The following is a 15,923-nucleotide window of genomic DNA, read 5'->3' as shown; positions in this document are numbered from 1 at the left end:
TGATCTTAAAATAGTACACAGCTATAAGCCCGAGACTCTCAGTGAAAGTGTATCCCTCATCCGAAATGACCTCAATAACTTAATTATCTAGGGTGAAAAATGGAAATTACCTTTCAACCTCAACAAGAGCGGGATCATTCACTTTGGAAAGCATCCCTATCAACTGCAACTTCACTTAAATAAAAGTAGAGTCCAGACATTCGAACATGCCTCCTCTGTTATTCCTAGATGTAGACGGTAAATTGGCTTCATAATGAGGACTTTCTTCACAATGGAGGCTGAGCTTACTCTCTACAAAATATGTGTACGACCTTCTCTTGAATACTGCTATTTTATCTTCCCTAATAGGAATACCACAGACAAGATAAGAATAGAAGACATTCAAAGACGCTCCACACCTTGACTACTAGGAAGCAACTCCAATCTCGATTACACATATAGATGTAAGCACCTCTCTTTAGAACCTTTATGGCACCGTAAGCTAAAGAACAATTTAATTTTTCTCTACAAAGCGATATATAGACTCTCATTTCTAACCTCCTGCCCAACTATGATCCATGACCCAGATTATAAACTGAGAAACAACGCATACACACTACTTTCCGTAAAACACTATAAACAAACGAGTTTTAAGTTTTTTACAGTGCGGTATAGTTTATTGTGGAACAGGTTGCCAATACCTATCCGTAACTGTGACACTTTTGCCAAGTTAAAAAGGCTAATAAGCCAGTTTCTAGACTCTAAAGAGCTTCAACTATTCCTTGAACTCCGGCCCACTAGTGGGACACCTTATTATGGACCACCTAATATCTAAACGGAACAACAATATAACGAACCCCATCGTCATTAACATGAATATAACTAAATTACAGAACATATGGTTTATCCTCTCATGGCATTATGCTCCTAACCCTCACTTTCAGTTCCCAAATCTCTCTAACAGTTAAAGACACATCATTGTTCGCTAGTGTCATTTCCTTTTTTCTATCGCAAGTAGACAGATAACTCACTAATCTTGTGGATGCTGATCTACCAAGGGCGATCATACGGAGCTCAAAATGCCCTAAAGTCTTGTGAGTTGCTCAGTGTTTCATTTTTCTTACCCTGAAAATTTCATAATTTTATACGCCTTCATATCCTTTGATTTGCTGTTAATACTTACCATCTTTAAACCACATATAATCTAACCCGTTTTTCTCCTTTCACCATTAGTTATCTTTATAGCAGTGTAATATACTAAATGAACGTCTTACCCATAATACAAATGCTTTGACCATCTGATTTGCTTGTAACATGGAACTAGTAGAGATAGTGTATTCCAACTATGGACTTTGATTAAAGCAAGATTCATACTTACCACAAACGTAAGAGAGCCTAACATCACAAAAGGAGGGTGGGTGTTGTTACTGACCAGCAAACATGATAGGGGGGGAGACAACTTCAATCCACCCATGTCTGTAGGGCAGAACATTTTGTTTAATTACGGCTCCTTATGGTCTAGTGGAATGTCACGAACTAGTTGTATTGATGCTGATTCATTATGCAAAGTGCCTCATCAAATCGTGTTTAGAACGTTGGATTGGTTTCACTTCCTACCAAGTAATCCTATTACAAGCAAAATACACAATTCTCTAAAAACGAAGCCTATTCAAGACCCTATGAAATCTAAAGAAGGGCTCAAATAGCTTCGACTAAAAAGGAGACAGTTATTCGTGTATCATAATACTGTTTTTAGCACTATATTTTATAACTACACATAATCCCATACTCTCAGCTTCTTTCTGAACCACCTCTATTTGTCAGTTGTTTATCCACTCATGACTTGTTTACACTTATTTTGTTTAACCTATTAGAATGCTCGTGCTTAATGAATACTTTAATAAAAGACTAAGTAGTCATACCTTAACTATTCCCTCATGAACATTGTCTGCTCTGCTTCGGCAACGCTCCAGGGGTATCGGGACACATTTTGCGCTACTTTCTTATTTCTGCTTTGTACGCAGCCAAAAATCGAAATCATTTATAAATAATATGAAAGTTTGTTTCCCGTCTTCACAATTAAGTGAAAAGGAGTCTTCCCATTTTGCGGTACATGGTGTCGCGAAGTCCTTGAAAATTCATTATTCGGGTGCTGATACAATAGTTTTCCCGTATTTGCATCGCAGACTAGCAATTATTTCCACTTAACTTTACACTGAGGGTAGACAAATATTTTTTAAATGAAATAAGATTATCTAAGCATATATCGTTTTGAAAATTGCATTGTCGTCAAGGTTGCAAACCCAAGCAACACAAAAAGGGGAAATAAAGGGGAAGAAAGGGGAAATAAAGCGGAAGGAAAGCGTAAATAAAGCGGAAATGTCGCTTTTTCGCCTTTACGTCGGTTATTTAGGGGAAATTTGTCGACAATTATACGTAACGTACAGTTTTTGAATGAACCGCAACAACAACTGATGTTTTCATAAACTTCGACAAATTAATTAATTAATTAAAAAACAAAACTAATGTCATAAATACAAGGTACAAATTACGGAACCAGACATTCGGTTGAGACGCATATACACTGACTTTATTATCTGTTTAGCTCAAGTGTTCCGACATGCTTGGGAGCCATCTCAAAAACTTACGTGATGCAGCTGAGGGCAGCGTTCCAGGGGTATCGCGACACTTTTTTGCGCTACTTTTTCATTTCTGCTTTGTGCACAACCAAAATTCGAAATTAACCATGAATAAATTTGAAAGTCTATTTTCCGTTTTCATAATTAGGTAGAAAGGGGTTTTTCCATTTTGCGTTACTTGGTATCGCGAAGTCCATGAAAATTCATTATTCAGGTGCTGCTATAATAGTTTTTTTGTATTTGCATCGCAGACTAGCATTTATTTCTACTTAGGTATACACTGATGGTAGACAAATCGTTTTCTAAAATATGAAATAGCGTGATCCAGGCACATATCGTCGTAAAAATTGTATTGTCGTCAAGGCTAACAAAACAGCGTTGCAAGTAACGATACCATGGCAAGATTTATCGTTTTTCCCTTCTTTATCACAATTTTGGCTGATTTTCACTGTTTTACTTGACTTTTATTGCAGGAATAGGTTTATAGTGAAAATATTAAGTGTCCTGAGTGTTGTAAATATTATGTAAATGCTATAGATGATAACGCATACCAAGATGATAATACCACTTTCTACAGTTAGATGTATTAGCCACCAAATGATTATATTACAGGGGATAAATCATAATCATGCGGAAGAGGTGTAATTATGTGAAGATTTTACCAGAGATCAAGCCAAGATAGCTTTGCTACCTCTTGTGCAGAGTTACAATGTTTTGGCTGTCGGTATTCTTGCAAAAATACCTAATAGCAGAAATAGGTAATAATATAAAGCGGTTATGAGAAAGCATCGACAAGTACGATTCGATAATTAAGATATCTTGATGTCAGGTGGCCAGATTGTGTGATCTTCGAAAATCAACCAAGGCTGTCTAGGTTACGTGCTGATGCCGTAAATGACAATTACTCATGCCTTACGTCGGACTAAAAATAGGCATCAATAATTGCAGGTTAGATAGGACGATTCAAAGTAAGTTCACACAGTAGTCCTTATATATGTTCATTGTCTAAGTTTCCGAAGTGCAACCTGTCCAAAGAATTAAATAATACAATTCATGTAGCGAACCAGACTTTCCTAAACAACGCAAGAGATAAAGGAAATAAGCGTGATTGGCTATCCAGAGAAAGGGTGTGCTAAATGCAATTCCCATCTGTAATTGAATACTTGTTTCTATTTTCATACTAGTTCCTGGTAAACATTTATACTGCAATAACTACTCCCTGTCTATCTTATTTCCAGATGGCTTCGCAAGTGTTCACAGACCTAACAGGGACAATTCCGAAGAAATAAAAGTTATTTATTAATGGATCATTTGTGCTAGATTTAAACTTTAATAAACGTTTTCATTTATAACGCATCAGTCTTTCAATTAATCCTTATCTATCGTGACAAGTCGAAATTCGAACTAATAGTATGGTATGCCATGTTCAAGGTTGCAGTATTTGGTAAACGGTATACATGACTAATAGCGTGTGCGCCAAACTGGTAATTATCACACAAGAACGCGAAACAACATCCCTGTCTCACAGCCACAAAAGACTGGACAGTACATTCCCTGCTGTTACGCTATAAGAATAGGCTAATGGCCATATAAATGAATTCATGTAAAACTAAAAAGATTACAATATTAGGACTTTTTGTTACAAGAAGCATAGCTATGGTCTGTGTTAACAAAGGATTCTGACATTGTAGCTTCATCAGTAGCACCGATTGAACTCATCACTTGTGCGTATATGTCTTCCGATGCTTCGAGGCATGAACGGATAGGTTTACTGGCCAAATGTTCACTAAGAGCATGGATTGAGTGGTAGTTGTTAGTGAACTTCTTTAGCAGATCACTTTCTGTAGAGATTGACGTGTCCAGAGCACGAAGAACCAAGTCCATTATGTATTTCCGTGTCCACCAGTTGCTATGTCGAAATAAGTCTACAAAGCTTATAGAGACAAAGGAACACACACTAACGCACATTATGTCTTTAAAGAATTGCAACAGTTTTACATTTTAGCGTCGTTTTTGCCTGCAAAGAGCATACATAAGAGTGTGCTCTTGCCCAAGACTATCAATCACCACTAGCTGGAACAGTGGAAAACTTCAAGATAAATTTATTACTGATCGTTACTTACCCAACTTTGTTGGTCTGATAAGTCGAATCAATGCATATTACCTCCGGGGACGCGTGGTAAACAGCTATTTGCTCCTTGACGCTGAAGCAAATCATAAGTATATTCCCATTTTCATTGAATACTTTTACTTGAGCGTTCGCTTGAACACGCTGTAAGATGTCATTGATATTTTTAGTGTCTAATCTCAATTAATTACAATGTGAGTTCAACAACCTGGGTATAACTATGAACTCATTTTGGCGATATCGACCTTGGTAAGTTGTTTATGGAATTTCCAAGAAACCATATGCCGTAAGCTACGAGTTGGTGTATTACTCAGTAGAAACGTTCTTAAATACAAGCGTTCACTTGACGTCAAATGTCATCTCGATGGATCGACAGAAATATATCCTTCTGTGCAAGGATGGTTGTGCACAGTTTTAATAGTGGTGACTTTCAGCTCACCATTTACTTCACGGACCAAAAATCCAGATTGACAATGGCAATATTTCGACCTGAAGGATAAATTCATTTGAAGTAAGGCACACGTAGATGACCGACGTCGTCTCCTTTGCCTAGGTTGTGTTGGCGAGTTAGAAGTCGTATGCTCTTCAGAAGAATGACTATTACTATCATCATCTACATCCTGAACGCAAGCATCTGACTCTGACGAACTGCGTTTACGTCCATATGTGCAGACATATCTCACGAAAAAGTACTTTAGAGTTGGATCATCACTGTTCTTTTTGCATACTGATATAACATACTTAGTATGAGTATACTAAAAAAATAATTATTAACCACAGAAGTCATATTACCTTATGAACTTCCTTCAAACAGGTCTCAAGATTGTCCCAACTTGTAAATCTACGAGATAACATAATATCATTGAAGATTCGTCCTATATCATGCATCGTCACGATGGCATCGTCTTTGTTACTTGAAGAATGAACGTTATCAGACATGGTGTGGCTGAACTCAATTCAAACCTAAAAATGTCTTGATTTGTCCGCTTCAGAAAATTTTCACTAATTGTCGATGTGACGCACCAATCATCTTGCGACAGTTTGACCTTCAGGTGCTCGCAACCCCCATCAGTGGACGATACCCTAGGAGCGTTGCCTGCAGGTGAATGACGTGCTCTCAGGATTTCAGGTTCTTTGTGACTAATTACCTTGTTAGGCCAATAATATGAGTTTTTTGCAAGTCAGTGAGAATGTTCGTAGACGTAGGGCCACTGTGAACTTGTCACATTCCCTTGGTTGTCACAGAACCACTTATAATAGGAGGTGGAATAAAATGAGAGCTGCTTTAATGATAAAATATGACTTCCTTTCGTCCAGTGAGTTTGCTAATGAAAGCACTCTAAATGGTAACTGAGTTCAACAGTGTTGTTTATTAAATTGATAGAAGTACAGACGGAAATCAGTTGTAATGACGGTACTTCAACTGTAACACCGTGCACTAGGTAGGCTACAGAAAGTATGATTCACTATAGATTCTCTGCAGTCGGCAAAAGATCTGTTAGTTGCCATACAGATAATGGAATCTCAACGGAAAAACACCCCAACGGATGAAAACACATTGTCCACTATAGCGCCACCAATATGCTTACCAGTCAGTAACCTGCATCATCTAGTGGCCTTTTTCAGCTGTGATAGGTTGTATACACTGGTGCTGAACATGTCGTCAGCTATCACTGACTTGACTAAGACGATGAACAACATATCATCCGCCATTACTGACTTGAATGTTAATGTAAACCAATTGCTATTTAAGTGTAATGAACGCGAAAAACCGCATCAATTCGATTGCGGACTGTCGAGTCAGCAGTTCCCTTTGTCATCTGAAGAGGAACTACAGATGCTGGATACTGGTTTGTCGCAGAAAGAAACCAGGGACAGATTTGTAAGTCATTAACATGAATTTAATAATTTGTTACGATTACAGATGGCAATCGTCACTAGGTTATCAAGTGACGATCCAAAAACGTCGATGCGGTTTGTTCTGTCTCATCTGTTGACACCTGAGGTTGCCAGTAAATTCACGTTACTTGGAACCTCTTCAAAACGAGCACTTCAGAAATGCACGTTTTACGGCTGCATACGAAGTAACCTATATCTATTACCTTAACTTCAGGTGCCTTAACTAATCGCTTTCTGTCATCCTCTGTCAACGAAAAAGACCTTGGTAAGCTCTATGACATCGCGACACAAGGTTACTTTCACGATATCCGAGACAAGATGATAAAGCGTAATAGAAGAAAACAAGACCAGGTATGTACTAATTTAAAGTGATAACCTCCCTACGGCTCTATAGTTACAGTCAACAATATTAACGAACATAACCGTAAGTTCAGCTTCAAGTATTTGGCTGTGCCAAAGCATGTCATTGATATATGGTTGTGGCTTTTTTAAAATTCAGAATTCACAGGACGAATACCTCAGTTCTCAATAGCCGAACAAACGTGGCTTAAGGGAATAGTCCGTGCAATTGTTTTGATGTTCTACCTAGATTTCAATAAACATTATTTTTTTCAAACAGCTTACTCTTTTACTTACATGGGAAACTGTTGAAGTGTTGAGAATGTGTTTTTGAGTTTCAGTTAACTTATGCTTAAATGCACATTCCTTATAAATAAAACATAACCTGTTCCTTCTTTTTCAGGTAATTTCAAATAACAATGAATTAGCAATTGCATTGGATATGCAAAACAATCGATGCTTAAGCTCTAGTGTTGTACAATAATACGCTTTTCCTGTTAAATAAAATTTTTAAAAAATGTACCGCTTTTCCACTGCATGGCAGATATATTTTGGTCTGTTGTTGAAAATAAGGGCGAACATAGGAGACCTTTGGGGTTTTGTCAATGGATGGAAAATAGGGCGTTATGTGTGTTTTTAGGCGAAAAGTAGACAATAAGCGTATAAGTAGGCAATTCCGCGAAAATTTAGGCCTGAATTCGACAATTCGGTGGATATTTAGGCGATAATTCGGTAATTTGTCGACAAAACGGCGAAAAAGGGGAGAATCCGCATTATTTCCCTCGGACAGGCGAAAAAGGCGACATTCTGATGCGTTTTCCCCTTTCGCTACCAAAGCATTTACCCCTTTATTTCCCCTTTTTGGCTTGCTTGGGAAAACTGTGCAACAAGTAACGATACCATGATAAGATTTATCGTTTTTCCCTTTTTTTTATTGCAATTTTGGCTTATTTTCACTGTTTTGTCCATTTATTATGGTAAAAAAATAGGTAAATATTGCAAATATTAGCTGTTTTGAGGTTTGTAAATGTTAAGTATATGATATAGATGATTATAACATATACTAAAATGGTATTATCACCTTCTACAGTTAGATATATAAGCTACCGAACCATTATATTGCAGGACATAAATCAGACTCGTGTGTAAGTGGTACAATTATGTGAAGATTTTACCAGAGACCAAGCTAACATAGCTTTACTACCTCTCGTACTGAGATCCAATGTTTAGGCTGCCGGTATTCTTTCAAAGATAGCTAATAGCGCGAATAAGTACTATTATAAGGCGGTTACGAGAAAGCATTGAAATATACGATTTATTAATTAAGATATCTTAATCTCAGGCGACGAGATTGTCCGAGGTCGTATGTTATGATTTTCGAAAATCAACCAAGGCGTATCTAGCTTGCGTGCTGATGACGGACAAAAATGAAATAGGCATCAGTAATTACAGATTGCACAGGACGATTCACACTAAGTTCACATAGCAGTCTTTACATATGTTCATTTTCTAAGTTTTTGAAGTGCAACCAAATAACACAAGCCATGTATGTTGCGAACCAGACTTTCCTAAGCAATGCAAGAGATAAAGTAGATTAGCGTGAGTGGCATTTCAAAGAAAGTGTGCTAAATGTACTTTCGATCTGTAATTGAATACCGCTTTCTGTTTTCATATTAGTTTCTGGTCAACATTTATACTGAAATAATTATTTCCTGTCTATCTTATTTCCACCTGGCTTCGCAAGAGTTCACAGACCTAACTGGAACTTTTCAATTCAGAAAACATTTTTGTACCACTGGCACGCTTTATGAATTCATAAGATTGGATAATGGCTACGACATGGGGCATTCGTTTGTCTACTATGAGCTCTTCGGCTGTTCTGATACTGCATTTGTAATAGACTGTTTTTGCAGAACACTGAATGAAAGTTCAACACTAACCTGATGCACTTAACCACGACGTAAGATCAATTCCTAAGAATTGGAAGTTATTTATTAATGGATCATTTGTGCTGGTTTTGAACTTCAATAAACGTTTTTATTTATGACACATCAGTCTTTTAATTGTGGTAATGCTTATCTATCATGACAGACCGGAATTCGACCTAGTAGTATAGTACACCATGTTCAGGGTTGCAGTATTTGGTAAACGGTCTGTAGGACTAATCGCGTGTGCGCCAACCTGATAATTGTTACAATCAACATCCCTATGTCTCACAACTACATAAGACTGCACATTACACTCTCCCTGCCGTAACGCTATAAGAACAAGTTAATGGCCATATAAATTAATTTATGTAAAACTAAAAAGATTACAATTTTAAAACTTGTTATCAGGATGCATAGCTATAGTCAGTGAGAACAATGGATTCTGACGATGTGGCTTCATCATTAGCACCGATTGGACTCACCACTTGTGCGCATATGTCTTCCAATGCTTCGAGGCATGAACGGATGAGTTTGCTTGTCAAAGGTTAACTAAGAGCATGGATTGAGTGGTAGTTGTTAGTGAACTTCTCTAGCAGATCATCACTCCCTGTAAAGATTGACACGTTGTCCATCACACGAAGAACCAAGTTCATTATGTATTTCCTTGTCCACCGGCTGCTATATTGAAATAAGTCTACAATGCTTTTAGAGACAAAGAAACACACACTTACCTTCACGAATTAGATCTTTAGAATATGCATACAAAATATGACCACAGGGCGGGATGTAGTCAGGATTTCGGAACTACAGAAAATAACTTGTACAGCTAACACTTACCTTCCTGAAAAATGTTCTTAAGGCATGGAATGAACAAAGTACAATGTTGGCATGACTGTGTGTAGACTGTACTGCTGAAACTTCGGTCGCTGCCGAATATATAACGAAAATACGTGCATCATCAGTACCGCACATTATGTCTTTAAATCATTCCAATAGTCTTACGACATCTTCGCGTCGTTCTTGCCTGCAAAGAGGATAAATAACAGTGCCCTTGCCCAAGACTATCAGTAGCCACTAGCTGGAACAGTGGAAAACTTTACTTACTTACGCCTATTACTTCTAATGGAGCATAGGCCGCCGACCTGCATTCCCCAGTCCACTCTGTCATGGGCCTTCTCTTCTAGTTCCATCCAATTATTGTTCATTTTCCTCATGTCTATCTTCATTTCCGGCGTACTGTGTTCTTTGGTCTTCCTCTTTTCCTTTGGCCATGAAGATTCCATGTGAGGGCTTGTCTTGTGACACAGTTGGGTGTTTTACTCAGTGTGTGTCCTATCCACTTCCAGCGCCTCTTCCTGATTTCTTCCTTTTCTGGGATCTGTTTTGTTCTCTCTAGTAGTAGGTTGTTGCTGATAGTGTCTGGCCAATGAATCAGAAGTATTTTGTATAGACAACTGTTAATAAACACCCGTATTTTCTGGATGATGGCTTTCGTAGTTCTCCAGGTTTTCGCCCCATACAGTAGAATTGTCTTGACATTTTTATTGCAAATCCTGACCTTGGTGTTGGTTGACAGTTGTTTTGAGTTCCAGATGTCCTTCAGTTGTAAATATGCTGCTCTTGCTTTACCAATCCGTGCTTTCACATCTGCAGCAAATCCACAGTGTTCATCAATGATGCTGCCAAGGTATGTAAAGGTTTTTTTATCTTCCAAATCTTCTCCGTCAATTGTGATTGGATTGGTGCATGCTGTGTTGTATCGGAGAATCTTGCTTTTCCGCTTGTGTATATTGAGACCTGCTGCTGAGGCTGCTGCCACACTGGTCGTCTTCTCCTACTTTTGTTGTTGCGTTTTTGATAGGAGGGCCAGATCACCTGCGAAGTCTAGATCGTCCAACTGCATCCCAGATGACCACTGTATCCCGTGCTTCCCCCCAGATGTTGACGCCTCCATGATCCAGTCGATCATCAGGAGAAAGAGAAAGGGTGAGGGTTAGCAATCTTGCCTGACACCGGTCTTTACCTCGAACGACTTTGTCAACTGTCCTCTATGCACAATTTTGCAGTTTAATCCATCTTAGGAATTCCGTATGGTATTGACCATCTTCTGAGGCACGCCGTAGTGACGAAGAATCTTCCAGAGTTTTGTTCTGCTCATGCTATCAAATGCCTTTTCGTAGTCAATGGAGTTGATGTAGAGTGATGAATTCCATTCAATTGATTGTTCCACAATGATCCGTAGTGTTGCGATTTGATCCGTACACGATCGATCCTTACGGAATCCTGCCTGTTGGTCTCGAAGTTGGGCGTCTACGGAGTCCTTCATCCTGTTTAACAATACCCTGTTGAAGACTTTTCCCGGTATTGAGAGAAGAGTGATGCCCCTGTAGTTATCACACTTGCTGAGATCGACTTTTGTTATTTTGACCAAAAGTCCTTCTTTCCAGTCTCTTGGTACTTGTTCTTCATCCCAAATCTTACTGAAGAGAATGTGGAGTATCCTTGCAGCTACTTCTACGTCTGCTTTCGGTGCCTCTGCTGGAATGTTATCTGGTCCCTATGCTTTGCCGCTCTTGATTTGTCTGATGCCCATGCTGATTTCTTCAATTGTTGGCGGGCCAACATTGATTGGGAGGTCCGTGGGTGCTGCTTCGATGTTGGGTGGGTTCATTGGAGCTGGTCGATTCAAGAGCGCTCTACAAACCTGTTTTATTGTTCTTCGAAATTGATGATTACCTTGCCTTCCTTGCTTTTCACTGGTCGTTCTGGTTTAAGGTGTTTTCCAGAGTTTCTTTGTTACGTCATACAATTCTCTCATGTTTCATTCTCTTGCAGCCTTTTTTGCCGTCATAGCTAAATCTTCCACATATTTACGTTTGTCGGTTCTGATGCACCTCTTCACTTGTTTGTTTACTTCTATGTATTCAGCTTGTGCTTTGGCTTTTTCTGCTCTTGTTCGGCTGGTATTGATTGCTGCCTTCTTGTTCCTCTTTTCTTGAATCTTATCCAGTGTATCAACAGTGATCCATTCCTTGTGATGGTGCTTCTTGTGACCCAGGACCTCATGACATGTTGAAGTGATTGCCTCCTTGATCCTCTTCCAGTTGCTCTCCACAGTAGTTCCTTCTCCATAGAGTAGATCATGAAAGGCCTGGAACTTGTTGCTGAGGTCTATCTTGAATTTGTTGAGTTTGTTAGTATCCTGAAGAAAGGCTGTATTGAACTTTTGTGATGTTGTCCGCCCCGTTGTCCAGTACTTCTTGAGTTTCAATTTCATCTTGGCGACCAGCAAGTGATGATCTGATGCCATATCAGCTCCCCTCTTGGTTCTCATGTCTTCCATCGTCCTCCTGGACGTTTTTTTGATGCAGATATGGTCGATTTGGTTTTGCGTAGTGTGATTAGGTGAAGTCCTTGCGGTTTTGTGAATGCGTTTATGTGGGAATATAGTGCCGCCTATGACCAGTTTATTGAAGGCACATAGGTTTGCGAATCTCTCACCATTTTCGTTCCTTTCTCCCAGTTTGTGTCGTCTCATGATGTCTTCATATTCGGTGTTGTCCATTCCAACCTTGGCATTTAAATCTCCTATCAGAATGGTCAGGTCCTTTGTTGGGCCCTCCTCGACGATTGAGTGCAGCTTATTGTATAATTGATCTTTAGCGTCTTCATTATGGTCGTTGGTAGGCGCGTAGCATTGGATGACGCTCATTGACATACCCTCTTTCTTTGTTTTGAAGGTGGCTTTGATGATCCTTGGTCTATGAGATTCTCATCCTATAAGTGTATTGTGTACTTGTTTGGACAGCATCAATGCAACTCCTTGTGTATGCGGGGCATTATCTTCATCATGGCCGGAGTATAACAGAAGCTCCCCTGAAGCTAGTCGTTGTTGTCCAACGTGTTCCACTGATCCCAAGCACCTCTAGGTTGTATCTCCTCATTTCTGCAGCAATTTGGAACTCTCCCGATCTCCTACATTGTACGAGTATTCCATGTACCTAAATAAATGTTTGCTCTGGTTGTCAGAAGGGGCATCGGCCTCGTAACTTCCGAACGAACTCGGCTTTCATCATGAGGCGTCATAACTCCTTAAATGAAGACCTGACTCCCAGGGCAGAGTTTAAAAAGTTTGGATAATTTTTTCCCGTTAGCGTTTTTTTAGCGAATTAGTTTTCCACGGGATGGGGTCGCTAACCCCATGCCCACCCCTCCTCCTTTATCCGGGCTTGGGATCGGCAGTAGCCCCCGGAGGGACTCCAGGAGGAGCTAGTGGAAGACTTTAGGGTAAATTTATTACTGCTTATTACTTATCCAACTTTTTTGGCCTGATAAGTCCAGTCAATACATACTAGCTGGGTACAACTGTGAACGCATTTTGGCGATATCGTCCTTGGTGAGCTGTTTATGGAACTTCCAAGAAACCAGATGCCGTAAGCTACGAGTTGGCGTATTACTCAATAGAAACGTTCTTAAATATAAGCGTTCAATTGACGTCAACTGTCGTCTTGAAGGATCTACAGAAATATAGCCTTCAGTGCAAGGATGGTTGTGCACGGTATTAATAGAGGTGACTTTTAGCTCACCATTTACTTCACGGACCAAAAATCCGGATTGATAGTGGGAATATTTCAACCTGTAGGAAAAATTCAGTCGAAATAAGACATACGTAGATGACTAACGTCGTCTTCTTTGTCTGGGTTGTGGTGGTGAGTTAGAAGTTGTATGCTCTTCAGAAGAATGATGATCACTATCATCATCTACATCCTGACCACAAGCATCTGACTCTGACGAACTGCGTTTACGTCCATGTGTACAGACATATCTCACGAAAAAGTACTTTAGAGTTGGGTCATCACTGTTCCCTTTACATACTGATATAAAGTACTTAGTATGCGTGTACTGCAAAAATAATTATTAACCAAAGAAGTCATATTACCCTATGTACTTCTTTCAAATAGGTCTCAAGATTGTCCCAACTTGTAAATCGGCGAGATGACATAATATTATCGAAGGTTTGTCTTATATCATGCATCATCACGATGGAATCGTTTTCGTTACTTCAAGGATGAACGTTATCACACATGGTGCGGCTGAACTCAAAACAAGTCTAAACATGTATTGATATGACCGCTTCTGGAAAACTTCACAAATTATCGATGTGACGCACCAATCAGCTTGCGACAGTTTAACCTTCAGGTGCTCCAACCTCCATCAGTAGACGATAGTCCTGAAGCGTTGCCCTCTGCTTCTCGTCTTTTTTTTTCTTGCACACTTTTTCAGCCTCCTTGAGGTATGCCACTGAAAACTGCACCATCGCTAAAGCCTCAGATATTCTAAAGGGATATAAAGTTGCGATTTCTAGAAGTTCCCACCTTCAATGGACCTATCCTCGAACATCATCCGTTCTTCGCAACGCAACCTTCATAAAGCGCGCTTACTGTGGTAGTGACTAAAACCATCTAAATTCATATCTTATAAATATTTTTGTGTTGCTGCAAAACCAAGTGGCGCGAATAGCATCCAATACATATGAGCAAATGAAAATGTACAAACGTTTTCCTGAATTAATTAACTGCATCTATCCGACATGCAACACTAACGCGCGCTATTTAAAAAGGACAGTGGTATTTTTCCTCGCTGAGTAAATTTCATTGTTTTGATCGTTTATTACGTATCAAGACTACTGTTTTTCACTTTAATTGAATTTATTTCAGTTAAAGTATTTGACTAAAGTATCGTTTTTACTGTTTTTGTCGTTGGTACTCTTTAGTACCTCTTTTTCAACTGTATCTGTTAGTACTTTTGGTCCTAGCAATCTACAGCTCTTCACTTTTTTTGGTCATTGATAATTTTTTTGTTTCTGGGTATCATCGCATATTGAAAAAACCCCTCCTAAATGACCGGACAGTGTAAAAAAAGCAGTTGCCAACGTCCGGGTTGTCGTTATCCTGTTGAAAGCGGCATGCAGTGCGACGAGTGCAAAGGCTGGTACCACGAAGTTTGCACGAACTTAACGCCTGCTGCTTTCAAACGGTTCAGTAAGAAGGGTTGTGTGTGGCTTTGTCAACAGTGCTGCTCGGATGCAAACAGCTTGTTAACCGAGGCCATCTCACTGGTTGATGCTGCAAAGAAGTGTTTCAAAAAGCATAGTCGGAACGCGTCAAACAGCACTCGATCTGTTGACACGCAAATCAATGTGAAGGAAACTAAGGTGAGTCCGGTGATAGATGACTCACGCCCGTCAAAGAAGGAAAAGCAGTCTTCAAAGGGGCCTGCCTTAAAAAAAAGCTCAAGAAAAGTAGGGTCTTCTGTTCCCCGTCTCCCAGATGGGATCCAACAGGAAACACATAGGAGCCGCAATCGCAAGGCTCGATCGGTTTCAAATGGTAAACATAACACGACCCCTCAGGTCGTCGACAACCCCCCAAAACCCAACACTAGGTTTGACGCAACTGCTATTGCTTCTACCAGCAGCGTTGACGAATGGGTAAAGGTTGTAAGAAAGAAAAGTATTGATATAAAAGGGAAACCTGCCCCCGTAAAAGTGGTTGAAAAATCGAAAGCTGATCATAGCGACAGGTCAGCTATTTTTCATAGAATTAAGGAGAGCGATAGCTCTGAACCTAAAGCTCGTTTTGAGCATGACATTGTACTGATTAGGCAGCTGCTTAATCAACTCATGACTCAAAATATGACTGGGGTCACCTTGCTAAAGGTGTATAGACTAGGGAGTCTAACGGACTCGAAACCAAATCATTCCAGACTGCTTAAAGTAGTATTCGGCTCTTCAAACGAACGTGACCTAATTTTACAAAATGGACACAAATTAAAGGGTTCAGGAGTCTTTATCCGAAAGGACCTACCGTTGGCAGACCGTGTTAAAAGACGGGAAGCCGAGAAAGAACTACAACATAGGTTAGACGCTGGCGAAAAGGACCTGAAAATTGTAAATTTTCGGGTTGTAAGACTTCGACAGAGAATGATGCCGAAGCCGCTCTGGGTGAAGCA

The 15,923-nt window shown here is 39.6% G+C and overlaps 2 protein-coding genes across 2 annotated transcripts; one reads left to right on the top strand and one right to left on the bottom strand.

Annotated features, from left to right (window-relative positions):
* The first annotated feature begins 5,372 nt into the window (after positions 1-5,372).
* Positions 5,373-7,502, top strand: MS3_00002955 (uncharacterized protein). Its single transcript, XM_051210624.1, has 4 exons — positions 5,373-6,092; positions 6,131-6,188; positions 6,230-6,996; positions 7,040-7,502. Exon 3 carries the CDS (start codon positions 6,263-6,265, stop codon positions 6,638-6,640), a length of 378 nt encoding a protein of 125 aa, XP_051070632.1. The 5' UTR covers positions 5,373-6,092; positions 6,131-6,188; positions 6,230-6,262; the 3' UTR covers positions 6,641-6,996; positions 7,040-7,502.
* A 1,606-nt stretch (positions 7,503-9,108) lies between these two features.
* On the bottom strand, positions 9,109-14,353 carry CFDP2_13 (Craniofacial development protein 2). The gene is made up of 3 exons (XM_051210621.1): positions 14,288-14,353; positions 14,083-14,248; positions 9,109-14,048 (listed from the first exon to the last, which is right to left on the bottom strand). Exon 3 carries the CDS (start codon positions 12,628-12,630, stop codon positions 11,734-11,736), a length of 897 nt encoding a protein of 298 aa, XP_051070631.1. The 5' UTR covers positions 12,631-14,048; positions 14,083-14,248; positions 14,288-14,353; the 3' UTR covers positions 9,109-11,733.
* Positions 14,354-15,923: the final 1,570 nt, after the last annotated feature.

This window comes from Schistosoma haematobium, chromosome ZW (assembly GCF_000699445.3).
Source record: "Schistosoma haematobium chromosome ZW, whole genome shotgun sequence".
In the NCBI taxonomy this organism is placed as follows: Eukaryota; Metazoa; Platyhelminthes; class Trematoda; order Strigeidida; family Schistosomatidae; genus Schistosoma; species Schistosoma haematobium.
The sequence above is the reverse complement of the archived record's forward strand: the minus strand, read 5'-3'. Positions and strand labels throughout refer to the sequence as shown.

Coding starts and splice junctions, on each gene's coding strand:
- CFDP2_13 (XM_051210621.1), bottom strand. CDS start 12,630: ATGTCAATGAGCGTCATCCAATGCTACGCGCCTACCAACGACCATAAT.
- MS3_00002955 (XM_051210624.1), top strand. CDS start 6,263: ATGGAATCTCAACGGAAAAACACCCCAACGGATGAAAACACATTGTCC.